At 39.1% G+C, this 14,339-nt stretch overlaps 1 protein-coding gene across 1 annotated transcript in view; it reads left to right on the top strand.

Moving 5' to 3' along the window:
• The window catches only part of RPS6KC1 (ribosomal protein S6 kinase C1), a gene marked incomplete at both ends in the record, with an annotated part of 84,128 nt that overhangs the window by 44,856 nt on the left and 24,933 nt on the right, over positions 1-14,339 (top strand). Inside the window, 3 exons of the mRNA XM_079532456.1 lie at positions 37-129; positions 10,741-10,788; positions 12,361-12,493. Of these exons, the coding sequence (XP_079388582.1) occupies positions 37-129; positions 10,741-10,788; positions 12,361-12,493 (274 nt within the window). The remainder of the gene's footprint in view (positions 1-36; positions 130-10,740; positions 10,789-12,360; positions 12,494-14,339) is intronic.

The raw sequence follows: 14,339 nt of genomic DNA, 5'->3' as shown, positions 1-14,339 counted from the left end.
CCTGATTGATGTGTAATCTTTGATATCTTCCATTAGCCTCCAGGATCACTAAGTTCAAGGCCCTCTTGGAACCTAAGGAGCCCTGCCGAGGAACTGAAGGCCTTCAGAGTCCTTGGGGTGATTGACAAGGTAATTCTTCAGTGTCTCTTCAAGAGTTCAGTCATAAATCGACTGCATGCTGACATTTTGTCTTTGAAGCTGTGGATCTTAAGGATATGAAACAAAAGGGGAAAATGACTCAAATGCATCTGCACTTTAAAATAACAAAAGTAGAAGAAAAAAGGCTTTTATCTGAGCAATTCATGTAAGGCCATGCAAAATATATTTGAGCTAAAGGATAAGACACATGTTTGGTGGCATTCAATAGGATGAGGCCTGTTTTTTTTTAAAATGAATCATGGTTACAGTACTGGGGTAAGGACAAGTTGATGTGTTTTCAGTTGAATAAGCTGGTGGACATTTGAAATACAGACAGGTAAAAATTCCCACTTTGGAGCTACTGTTTAAAATGGTGTTAGAAGGACGACAAATGTTTGCTCTCCATTCCTGAGAATTTGGAATTGAAATCCCCAGCAAAGACACAGATTGATCAGTGAAGCCAAGCTGCTTCTTGTCACCTGCAAGTAATGTCACCCAAAATCCGAGGGCCATGTTCCTCTATAAACAGTGAAGGACCATACAGATTTTTTTGCAAGCCTGATTAAGAGACCAGAAGAATTTCTGCTTTGTTTTGATGGTGCTGATTAGTTGTCACCTTACCAAATATTTCTAGGATGACGCATTAATCAGTGGTGTGACAGTGGCTAATGTAAGACTGCAAAGGTTCATTTCCTCCTTCTATTCCAATTCCCTTGTGTCTTTTGAGTTCCTTGTATAACCCGTGGTTTGTGCCTGGTGTACTTGATGCATGACCAATTTATGCATTTCTAACTCGTATCAGAAAAGCTATCCCATCGCTTTAAGATCTGTATTTCTTCTTTCTTGTTAGACTGAACCTAGCTACAAATCTTTGTTTTTCTTTGCTTGTACTGTTGTAATTGTGTGGATAAGTTTATAACTTCTCAGAGGGCTATATACATTGGGTGTTATGGTTATTTTTGTCACACATAAGGATTTCTGATCCTCAGCTTCATTTATCATCTTTGTTCTGTTTTTTAAGTACAGACTTTACCCCGTGAAGTGTTTCTCCCTGTATACATGTCAGAGACGGCTTTGAAAGAACAACTGTTTGATTGGTAGCCTCCAACTAAATGCCCATGCCAGTCGTGGGCTTTGTGAATTAGTCTGAGAGTATAAGGCTGAAGAAGTGTTGGAAAGGAACTGAGAAAAGCCTTTTCCATCTTCTCGTGTAGGAAAAAGGAGCAGTGACTGGAGAAAATGCTGGTTCTCGCAGTTGAGGTTTTAGAGTCCTTAGCATTGTGAGGTCTCCTAGATCCCTCTCAGAACATTTCTCAGGTGTGAAATGAATGTACTCCAATCTTTGAGGCAGAGCTGGGGAGAATTAGGGTTCCAAGATGACAGAAATACAAGATCTTAGTGCTGGAGATGCATGTGAAGAGTGGTTCAAGGAAACAGGCCTGTGTATACAGCTGTATGCTTGTGTGTAAACAGTACTGTAGGGGTCAGAGTTAATGTTTAATTACTGGGTGGAAAAAGGAGCAATACTCCTTCAGCTGTCTTTGTACTCTGCATACATGCTTCCAAATTATCCTTATTACACTTAGTCTTGTCTTTTATCTTTTGTTTCTAAGTGTTCATCCAGTCGTGAGGCAAATGAAAAGGCACTCTAAGTCCAAACGTTCATTGAGTGATCAGTGAAGCAAAGATGTGTGTTTGTATGTGTGCTGGAAATTATGCCTCTGCCTTTGATTTAAACCACCATCTCCTTTCCTTCCTCACCATTGCTTTTTTTTGCCTCCTTCTCTGCTTGCATATACTTTATAAAGCTCATGTCTGGAGAAATCTAAATTGATTGGCAAGTTTAGTATCCTTGCTGAGGTGTAGTGTGTTTGTTCTTGAAAATCAATTCTGATTTTCAGGGCTGGCGTTGAAGATGCTGTGCTTCTGGACTCTAGTCTATAGCTGATTCAGCATTAGCCGGAGTTATGCCTGCAAATAGTATCCTGCTATTTCTAACCCTGAGGTAACTTCACTGGTTTCAGCAGAAAATGGATATGTGGATAGTAACAAGCCACTGACATTTTACTGCTGTCTTTCTTAGATCTGAGTGAGACTAAGCACAGTGAATGGAACGTGGTGGTGAGTGGCTTCCAGAGCTGTTCTTCCACTGCTGCTTGAGGCCCAGGCTGGTGTCTTGGCAGTGCCGACTGGAGCAAACCAGCAGTTAATCTTCACTCATCAAATGCTGAAAGGTTCAGCACCTCACCTGAGCATAATGTCTGTCCTTGTTCTTTTTTTGAAGCCCCTTGAAGTATTTGGAATTGGCTTCTTGTTCACAGATAAAATGCTTTCTGCTACCTGAAATGCTGGATATTTCAATTTTGTTTTTTAGACTGGGCAAAACACTGGGCATTTCATTCTGGTCTGGTTTAGTGATGTGCCATCTTTCCCTCTCTATCTGCCTTTTCACTTTCCTTGTTACTTGAATAATTTTTGCAGCGTTGATCCCTTTTCTGCTGAAACTGAGAGAGTTAGGGATTTTAGCATTATTAAAATCCTGAAAGTGCTGTGAAAATTCATAGTAGAGAACCCATAACAGTGCCTCGCTTCTCACCCTTTGCTTTTGCTCTCGTACAGAGGCTGTGGATATAAATCCAACTGTTTTGATAGACTTGAGAGGATCTGTGCTAGCGTTTGAGGAAACCACGTTTCTTAAATTCTGCTGCTGCTGTGCTTGCTTCGTGGTGCCAAAGGTTAACTAGATGGTGTTTGCAAGTATTTTATGGGAAGAGTCTACCTGTAGATGGCTTTCTGAAAATAGAGGTTTAATCTATTTCTGGATATTGCTCTTGTCCTGCAACTGTTGTAGGCTCTCAGCTCTGTTGCTGATTGGCAAGTGCAGCTCTTATTAATGTTACAGGGGTACTACATTGAAAACAGGCTAATATATAAATATTTTAGCTGCTGTTATCACCAACCAGGAATGATCAATCATTTTACTGGTTCATGTACCTTAAAGTACAAAACCTCTTTCTGGAGTACCAAGGATTTTTGCTTGCAAAATTTGACTAATTAAAAATACGAGTTGCAGATTCTGTGCTGAGTTTCTGCCCTAGGCAAATCTTTCCTTTGAAGCTACAACTGGCCCCTGAAGAAACTACTTTGTTACAGTGCTGCTGGATACCTTAACAATGCTGTTTCAAGCCCAATTTCTTATTCTTTAGAACCCTGTTATTTAGAGTCACTCCATTTAAAGATTCATCTTGAAAGCAGAGTACATTAAGTAATAACTATGCCTCTGTAACCAATGACTGTCTTTTATGTCTTTCCTGTCCCCTCCCCTAGACTCTCGTCAAGCCATATTGTCCATGTTGCAGTGGTGTGCTGTGATCAGGTTTTGATGAATGTCTGTATATTTGAGCTTGTTGTTCAATATGCTGTTTATTAAGCTTCCTTATACAACCTGAAACCTTATCAAATAAAATCACTCTCATCAGGGCCTTGCTAACATTATTTTGGGAGTTTCTGAAGGGGATTCCAGAATTATTATTATTATTTTTTTTCCTGAAGAACTGGAAGTAGTTATCTTAATCTGTAGTAGAGATTATGTTTGTGACTGTTGTGCTGCTGTGAGAAGTTGTAACTGATTTAATATACGGTGATGAGTTGACCTTAGGAATGTGTAGCATAACCAAATCAGGGGTAATTATTCAGAAAATGTGATTACTACCTGTCTACTTGATGAGCAAAAGTACAAAAAAGCACACACATAAAGAATCTGGAGTTCACATGTATGGTCTGCAGACCTATAGATGAATTCAAACAGATTGTGGTTAGTTTTAATGGAGCTCAGTCAGAAAGTAGGAGAAATGGCCTCTTTTATGGCAGTGTGTGTGCACTGCATGAATGTCTCATGTTGTTGTGGCTGTGGCCATTTAGTGTCTGTTAGAAACTTCAACATTCAGCACTTTTTGTGGAGGTGAGTTTCAAGAATGCTGCTGCTGTGAAACTGAATTGACTGCAGCAGGTGTTTGCTCTCACTTGGCTCTTGGGTGCACATTGCCAAGCTTCTTTCAACCATCTTGGGGATCTGAAGGAGAGGTGGTGGGGGGTGGGGGGAGAGGGAAGAAACTGTAATAAACAGTGTGAATAAGTTCAGACATTTGTTTTTGTTTCATAATTATGCTTAGAAAGAGAAACTGTCCGAAAGCATCACAAGGAATTGACCAGGTTTTAGCTTGCAAAAAGATGAACTTTTCTTTCTGTTACAGTCAACTGAAAGTATTAAAAAACTTAAATTTGAATATACGCTGCTTTCTTAGTATTTGCATTATTTAAAGCTGCACCTTTTGTCTTTTAAGTACACTATTACAGCAAGTCACAGAATATACAAACCTTAAGTTCCTTGGAATAATGGTGTGAAGGGAGGAATAATTGCAAACAGAAGATAATCCATGTTGCACAGGTACAAGGATAAGCAATAATCACATTTTCCATACATATTAGCCAAATGTAATCTCTTTTTGCAACAGCAGAGGAAGATGAGTGAGAGTCTGAGTGATGTAATCTGAAAAGTGACAAGAATAAATCTGTATTAAGCAGATTTTTTAATCCTGGTAGCCTTGACAGCCAGCACAGCTGAGGAGAGCAGGGGGAATTGCATGCCTGTTTCTGTCTCATCACTACTGCTGTGCTGAGCATGGCAGTCGGCCTTTTGTCCGCCCTGCTGAGGCTTTTATGAAGTCCCAAGTGCTTGTCCTAGGATCAGGTCACCAACTTGTCTCCTTCCTAGTTGTCTGTCACTACCTGTGATGGGATTTTCCTGTCCACTGGTGGTATAAATGCAAGGAAAAAATCCTAGGGGAGCATCTGATACCTGTGAGTTTGTTGGACTTCTGCCGGAGGATCTGTCCTCTGATGAGATTGCAGTTGTTTAGGAGGTAAGGACCAGAATCATTATGTGACCCACTAGCGACATTGTTATGTGGGGTGTCTTCAGTGTAGAGCAACAATTTAAAAAACAAAAATGAGTAGCTTTTAAAGTAGCTCCTCAGCTGTAGTGTATCTTCAAAACCCTTTAGGTATCTGATACCACAGTAAGGAATTCTGTTCTTTTTTATTTGATCAGGCAACAGCTATTTTCCAACCTATGTTAGTGAACTTAGTCACGTTTGTGTAAGTGAATGTTTTGAGGTGTTTATTTTGATCAATGTTAAACCTTGCTCAAGTAAATCGAGCAGCACAAATATGTTCTGTGCCATGTTCTATAAGTGGGGATTCTGGAAAAACATTAATATTATATACTGGGGGGAGGGGGAGAAACAAAAACAGAAAAGAAAGGAGGTCTGGGAAAGCAAATAACAGCAGTATGTTAGCAGGCTGCATTTATATTAAAGCCAGCTGCAGGAGGGAAGTGCATTTAGCAGTCCTTAGTTCTTGCAGTAGTGTCCCACGCGACCTTGGCTGGGTGCTTGGTGGGGTGACTGATGGCTCACCGCGCTCTTTTTTCCTGGTGACTTGCCTGTTGCCTGCCTCTGGGTCTGCGATTCCCCTTATGCTGACTTCTGCAGTATTCCTTCGGTCTCTTATCTCTGGGCTTTGATGCATATGTTCTGAAGGTGGCCACCGTGACTTTGGGTGGCAGCAGATGGTAAACCTTCAGGCTGCCACCAGCTATACTGGTGTTAAGTTGGAAACTTAACGTTTGATGAAGAATCAGTAATGCATATGAAAGAGCTTTTACTGCAGAAATATCTTTTAATTAAAAAAAAATTAGCATACTGAAACATTTGCTAATTTCCGTGCATTTAAAAATCCTAAAATTAGCTGTTTTCTTAAAGCCAGACTATCGTTATTTACCAAGCAGGTTTTATTATGTTTTTCTCCAATTAATTGTACCTTCTGCACTGAATTTATTTTAATTTATTTTCTACTAAGCTGTTGGATACACTGTAAATTAAATCTAAGAAGCTAAATTTTTTAAGTAGCTGTTGTCAGCATCAGTATTAAGCATTTCGGTATTAAGCCTTGACTTAACCTCCATCCTCAGGAGAGCAAACCAAACAACAAAAACCCAAACAAACAAAAATCTTAAAATCACAAGTAGAAAAGTCAAAACATTGCTGCCATGCAAGGTTGCTGTGTTCGCATGTGTTTTAGTATGTGCCTGAGAACCTAACTGCTTACACAAAATAGGGATGAGTGGTGTAGACACTTATTTACAATATACATTTATGGCAATTGCTATTTTGCTGTCAGTTTTTTAATTTTTATTTTTACCATTTTGAGTTTGTCATCAACACACAAAAATAAGGGAAAAATGGGTAAGCAACAGTGCTGTGAAAGCCAGCGTGATGTGTAGACCTTGACTGTGTTAGTACATTAGTATTACAAATAGGATTTTGCCTGGTCTCCTTTTGTGTCACAGTCTAGTTGCTCAGTGCCCAGGAATGCCCTGCTGTGCATTTTTCTCCCTCCCCCCTGAGATAGGATGCTGCATGTTACAGCTGACAGCTCGTTGTTATGAGGTATTAAATATTACACCTTACACAGTAGTTGTCATCAGCAAAACAGGTTCCATCAGCTTACTGCAAGCCAGGAGCAGTTTCTAGTACAGGCATCTCAGTGTGGTCTGCTCGGGGAAGGACAGAGTTATGCAATGGGGAATGTTTTGTGGAATCCTGTTTTGTCCTGCTGTGTCATTCTGGTGGAGGTTTGTCGTTTCATATTTGAAAAAGGACTCTTAGAAAAAGAATTGCTGATGAACTTGCAAACATTTTCCTTTTGCAATGGGAGGAAAATGTGATGGTGTGCAGATAGTAAAGACTTGTTGGGGTACATGGCTGTCCAGAACCTGGCTATGAAAAGCAAAGTGAAGAAGTTAAGTTGGCACTTGGGTCAATGATGATGTTACTGTTGGTCAGCAGCCTCGATAATGCATCTAAGAGCTGCTCCCCTTTCTCTGCTCTGTTCATCTGATACAAAGTCAAGCAAATGTGCTTGTGACAGTCTCTTTTCTGGTCTTTCCCCTTCCTAAAATAGCAGTTTCCTGGTGAGTGATTTAATTATTCTTGTACATGTTAAATTATTTGGATGAGTCTGGTTAAACCACCTTTTCATAATATGCATGCAGCTGCCTCTCTTAGAAATAGATTTTTGGTCTTTATGGGCCCCTGTAAATCCTCTGGTCAGCCAGGGTCAAATGCAGTATCAGTGGGCAAAAAGTTCCTTGCATGGTTCTTGCTGGGCTGCTTGGGATTGATCTCCTGTGAAGCTAATGATCTTGTGGAAAAGTAAGCATTGAATCAGCAAACAAATAATTTTCCATTAAATAAAGTGGAGCTGTAGCTCATCATCACTGGGGGCAAGTTACGATGCTTGATGGGGAAGCTGGTTAGTAAGACTGGTTAGTCCACCTAGGCAGTTAACCTCAAAAGTGCACAAACATTATTTGTGATTACAGTTATAAAACCGTAGCTGCTCCTTTCAATTTGATGTTGTAATATAGCAGCAGATGAAGGCAGCCCTAAAGGGACCCGTTGTCTGCTTTATTCCCGTTAGTCGTAGTCATTCTATATGTCGTCTTATAGGGCGAGGGCTCAGTGATCTGTTCTGTTTCACCATATGCTAATACAGTGCTGATAAGCAAGTGTGAAAAATGAAAGGGAGGAATACATTAATTGTATTTGTGCAATAAGGTATGCTATCAAAGGTAATTATTTCATGACAGTTTTAGTTATAGCAGTTGTTTTATCATAAAATAAAGGATGGCTTTAGGAGACTTTTATTGGAAAGACTATTGTATCAAATTAGTACCAAATTAGATTTTTGCCTTTATAAAGGTGAGCAAACCCATGAGCAGTTTTTAAATTGGTGTCTCCTACTCTACAAATGAATGAATCCTGTCTGAGGGTTAAAGAAGCTATTATTCTGTCCTTTATGCTGACAGCTTCATTACTGATAGGCCTACTGTTGATATTAAAAAAATGTTTGGCTCCTTATGATCTTTGTGCATGCAACTAAAATATTAATACAGACCACAGAACTGTTCATTGAGATATGACTTTAAATGAGGTTGATGCTTGTAAATCTGGAGAGATACAGATGTTAAATGCTGCCATTCCTTTTCCTACACAGCTGTATGGCTAATAATTTCCAAGTGGCTAAAGCTCTTGTTAGCAAGAGTGCTGGTGTGTTAAGAATGGCCCTATAAATAACTTTAAGAACTGAAGTTGAAGGTGCTTCTTTTAAAGACTATTGTTAACTAAACATTATTGCCAAACAGATGGAAAGCATTCACCAGCCTGATGTTTTTAGGTCTAATTATATTATCGCCACTCCTGGTACGGCTCAGTTGAAGAGGTGTATCCAGAGGCCAATTTATAATCATTTAGCCAACACCTGTTTGGGAGATATTGACAGTCAAAGGGCACATTTTAAAAAAAAATCACATATGTTCTTGTATTTATTGCCTCAGTGTGAACAGTGTCTAGTTACAAATAAACTTGGGATAAGAAGAAAGTGACAGTAAACACATGATCGTTTTCAACTGTTCTTTATCTGTCTTCGTCTGGCACCTCTTGCAAGTGGCTTTTATTTTTCTCTTGCTCTTTGGTTTTCTTTACTGTTTGTATATCATTTGAATTCTTTGCCTTTGTAGTTAGGCAAGGATAAGTAAATCAGTTTTATAGTTACCATTTCTTCAGCTGGTTTCTGGAAGATTCAATCAAGAGACCTGAAAGATTGTTTGGAGAAACTCCATGATGTAGGGACATGTGCCATTGGCATGGAAATGACATGTCCTTTCTTTCTCAAAAATTGTCACTAATAGCAATGTCTGATGATATTTTTTTCACTAGAAGACAAAGAAAGGCTGTGAATACTGGGTGCAACCCTAGTAAAAGAGGAAGTCTTTGAGAAGGAAAAGTGGCTCTCCCTTTATTTCTTTCAGTGAAATTTGGTGAGAGCAATGATGTGGAAAAACTCCAACTCTCTTTCTCTTACTAGAGTGAAATGCAGAGGGAACGAGGGCAGTGTTTGGAAAGTGGCATCTCAAAAAGCAGTGCTTGTTTTGCTGCAGCCACAGCTTTGGGAAAATCTGCGCAGTGCTGCCCTGAAACTTCCCCTCATGCTACTTACATCTTCACCTTATTGCAGGCACTGCACGTGGTGGCTCTTCTGGCAGAAGAGGAAGTCAGAAGGTGCAGAGAAAGTCAGTTGTGAACTTGGTAGGCTTTACCCTGCAAGGGCCAGTGGGTCCATCATTGCCCCACAGAGCAGAGACAGGGAGGCTGAATGCTGTATTGTGCTTATCCTGTCACCTGGCAAACCCAGAATGTGTTGCTCCAACACATTGTTCCTGTACAAGGAGTCTTTCTTGGTGAATATCTAAGTGCAGTTGCTGCATCTCGTCCACTGAACGCTGCATTTGGTAACCCCAGTGCTGACATTTTCAGCCCTTCAGGATTTAAATTTTTCAGCCTAAGTATTTTAGTGTAACCAAATCTTACTATTTACACCAGGTATTTACAATGTCTACTGTAAATAAGCAGTGAGTGTGTACTCTTGTTCCTAAAGGAGAGTTGATCTCATGCTTGTCATTGTTTTTGTGGCTGTCTTGCAGCTGGTGCTTTTCAAGTACACCCATGTTCTTGGAGTTTGCGAACAATTCTTAAGTGTGTGTGATTTGAAGAAAGAGGTGCAGAGAGTTCCAGCTCCCTGAAGATAAACTTTTCCCAAAATATATGTGTACATAATTCTTGTTTGTTTTGTTTTCAACATGTAAAATAACAGAGCTTGCTAAGAGGCAGAACATGGTCTAGTACTCCTGTCATCACTGGATTGTACTTTCAGCAGAGGTAATGCGGTCCTAATAGAGATTATCTCTGTGGCTGTAGGTGTACTTCTGCAGCAAACCCATCCACTTTTTTTTTTTTTTTTTTTTTTTCCAAAAGAAATCCTTTTTGTTGTTACCTTAACACTAGTTTTGCAGGGACACGAAAGGAACTTCCTTACAGCCATTCCTGTTGTGGTTTATGAGCGTGGCAAAATAAAAGGGCAGCTGAGGAATGAGACAGGAGTGGCGGTATGCAGTTTGAAAACTTTTGGTTACAGAACATTCCTTTACTAGCAGGAAAAGCATTTGGTGTAGAAAGCTTGATCGGGGGGAAGGTGGAAATACTGTAGTAGGAAGGTAGGTGCAATAAATTAGGAGAAAAGAAAATAATACAAGTGATGTAACATAGGAGGCTAATGCTATGTGGACATTATTTATGCGTTTTACTTTGTTGTTGCAATTGCATTTCTGCAATTTGTATTCTGCTAAATTCTTTCTACAATTATAAAGTAATGGTTTTCTTTTTAAGATTTGTTCTTTAAATTAGCTGATTGGGAATCCGGCAACATTCTAGTAGCTCTCTAGAGATCCAATTCTCAATCAAATTTATTTCTTTAAAAAAAAAAGTTGTTTAACAAATGTGTGTTACAGGGCTTTAATTTTTGTTTTCATCGTGACATATTTCACTTTGTTTGCAAGAATATTTCAATAATGAGTTTGAGAATCGAGTATTGTCATCTTACTCATGTGAATTTTAAATGTTTCTCTGAACACTTTTTGCTTAGGTTTTACTTGTAATGGACACTAGAACACAGCAGACTTTTATACTGAAGGTAAGTAAAGTCTTCTTGCTTCTCTGAACAGACTGGCTTCCTAGTTTATACAACCATACAAGATCACTTTGCATCTAATGTGCCAAGTTATATATATCCATATTAAGTGCACTGGAATCATTTTTCTCAGTATTTGATCTTTTCCATTCCTTTCTCTGTGTAACTTCTCATATGTGCTGGTTTACTCACTTGATTTGCCACTTGTTATTGATGTTAATACTTCAGTGGGCTTTGGTAAAGAATCACTGTTTCAACATGCTTTGTAAAAGAGCCATCAGACTCTGCTGACTCGAGCCATACGTGTGCTTCTGATTAAGGAAGTTAAGATGAAAATTCTCCTTAGCCTAAGTATACCCACAGCTCATCGTCATGGTTGGGTTGCCCTTAGTTGAAGAGTATTGTATTGACCAAAGGGGATTCTGGATGAAGTGGATGACTGGTCTTATCCAAAATTGCTTTTTTATGGTTTACATCAATAGACTCTGAAAACTGAATTTAATGTTACTGAGCCATTGAACTGCCAAATAGTTAAAGGTTGAGGATATTTTTTTTATATTACTCTTTTGTGTTTCAGAAAGTGCTCAGATGAAGATCCCAACATACTTTGAGCATCTGTGTTGCTGAGAGTTGATTTAGTCTGAGTCTTGTCTTTGTGGCTATTATTTCAGACTGCCATTGAAATTAATGACATGACTGATGGGAGGAAGGGCTGAAAAAGGATGTCCCAGACATGGAGCTATAATTAGCTAACATTTTATAATGTGGCTTCAGGACTGGCTTACGACCCTATCTTAACTTAGTGCATTTGGTTATTGAAGTGAGTTGTCTTAAGTTTATGCAGGGTACAGAAAACCTTTTTTGTTCCTCAGAAAATATTATTTGTGAATATTGTATATTAGAACCTCACTTTATCTGCTGGCAGATAGGGAAACATTGAATTTCCCATTTCACTGCTTATGTTTATCAATACTGTAATAGGTCACATTATTGACATAATTTTTTTTTCCTTTCCCTATTCCCTCCCTTTCTCCCTCTCACATCAATTTTTTCACTTCTGGCAACTTCATCTCTGTGCTACCTCCCAAAAATCATTACCTCTCAAGGAGATTAATCCTTTCCTTTCCTTTTTGTTGTGGTTACTGTGGTTGTCTTTACTAAAGTACAATGGAAATGTGAGGATTACCTGTAAGGCTAGGGCATTCTTTTGTCTTTAGAACTTGAATTGAATTTTTTAATAGTGTCTTTTGGTCATGCACAAAAATAAATTTTTAAAAAAAGGTCACAGGGAAATAACTGAGTGTCATCCTGATGACTTAGTTTGAGAGAGATTCTAATAAAAACATTGACCCATGTAATTGATTTTAATGGCAGCTTTGTGCCATCTTCTGTTCTCTGGAAATGTGCCAGATGCCATCAGCACAGCCTCGGGGGACCGAAGGGCATAGAGCAGCAGATGAGTGGTTTCTCTGAAGCCCAGAGTAACTCGGATAGATTAGTTTGGTTGATAAACACAGAGCACAGCAGGCTCCAAAGGCAACTGAGGGTACAACTGACCTTTTTGTTCTCTGTCAGGGTCTAAGGAAAAGTAGTGAGTACAGCAGGAGCAGAACGACCATCATCCCCCGCTGTGTGCCCAACATGGTGTGCCTGCACAAGTACATCATCTCCGAGGAGTCTGTCTTTCTCATATTACAGCATGCAGAAGGTTTGTCTCTCATTTAAGTATATTGCTGAAAAAGTCAGAGGTGTAGGTTTTAATCAATCATACATTTCAGTGTCAAATCAATCTCTTATGTATATCTAATTAAAATATTTTTCCGTGCCTTAGAGATGTCATGTAAGACATCTCACATCCTCCCTCCTCTTCTTTCCCTTCATTCTCTGGTAGATCTGATTCCTTTTTCAAACAGCCTCTAATCCTGATGGGTCTGTTGCACTGTAGCATTATTGAAATCGTCCAACGATTAATCTCTATCAGAGAGCAAGTGCTTTTAACTGCAACAAGTATCTGTAGTATTTACAGTCATCTTTAAGAAACTAAGTCTTTGGCTACTTTTGTCAACTTTGGCAAGTACATTTGTGGTGAAGTGACAAGCATTCCCCTAAGAGTTGAATAACTGTCTGCTAAAAAGCCATAGATATTTGCCTAGTAGTTAATATTACATAGTTACTCTGATCTGGATTTTTAAGAAAATAGCTAGTGGCATCACATAGGAGTTCAAAGCAGAACCACAGAGCAGTGCCTTCAAACTATTTATGAAATTCCTGTTAAATGTACGGGGAACAGGTGGCAAAAAATAATTACATCTTGATTTTTTTCCTCTAACACCTGGATTTAACTATTCCTCAAATGTAATTACCCACATTTATTTAGAATGAGTGCAGAATATAAATTTTGGGTTTGCTAATAGTTCTCTTTTTAGGAAATGTTAACAATTTAGACACAATGACTTGAAGGAGCTATGTAGCAGAGAGAAGATAATTTTATTGCATTGAATATTATTGTTTTTACTCCTAATAGCTTAGATTTTAGCATTTTTATGAGCAATTTATGTCACATGAGGCCAGCTAAAGTTGGCTTTAAAACATGAATAACTTTTTAAGCTATGTGTGACAAGGTTTTGTCGCTGTGAGTGTTGCATGAAGAAAGACCTCGCACTATTGTACTGGTGGTGATGCTGGGAATCTGTACAGTGCTACTTTTTTGAGGTCTGTATGATTCAGCCAAATAATTTAGAAGCCATCATCTGAACTGTAATTTACATGTAAGCTCAAACATGTACAGTTTGAGAAGTAGTAACTATACAAACAACAACAAAGCACAACAAAGCCTAGGCAGATACCAGCTGACCTTAAGGCTAGCAGAATGAAAGAATTAGAGACCAGATACAGTAATAATGCAACTGTTTCTAATAGTTCTTCAGTATTTGAAGACCTGTTCTCCTGGGAAGAATGCCCCTTCACAAGACAGATGGAAAACCGGATGTATTACCAGAGGAATTTGGGGGAGTAGTGATCACATGGAGAGAACAAAAATGTAAAGGCAGGCTTAATTTAATTTTATTGGTTGACAAAGATAATCTCCCCAAAGTGATGAATTTTTTTGTGTGATGACAGTGATAAAAATGGAGATGTTGTATGATCAGAGCTCTTCCATTTAAGAGCAGAAGCCTCAGCTTAATGCTTGGATAGAGCATATGGAGTATATTCGTTAAAAAAGAGTAACTCTCTTCTAGTCATCTTTGACCTGATCATGAGTCCCGTTAAATGTTCTTGGCCTGAATGTGTTGCTCTTACCAACGCTGTCTGTAACAAAAGTTTAGAGTTCTGTGGTGAGAAGATCTTTAATTTACCAAATGCCTGCTAAATCCTATTTGTGCAGCTTAGAGTCTTGTGTGGCACCCTGTGATATCTGCTTGGTTTGCCAGCGGTGAAGGTGGAGTCTGTCAGGCATTGTCATTTTGCCTGGGCAGTCAGCAAACAAATACTTGGAAGCAGCCAGAGCTCACATGCCTTTCCCTGGCTGTGGGTCATGCATGCAAACAGGGAAT

Source organism: Tetrao urogallus (genome assembly GCF_951394365.1).
Source record: "Tetrao urogallus genome assembly, chromosome: 2".
Classification (NCBI taxonomy): Eukaryota; Metazoa; Chordata; class Aves; order Galliformes; family Phasianidae; genus Tetrao; species Tetrao urogallus.
The sequence above is the reverse complement of the archived record's forward strand: the minus strand, read 5'-3'. Positions and strand labels throughout refer to the sequence as shown.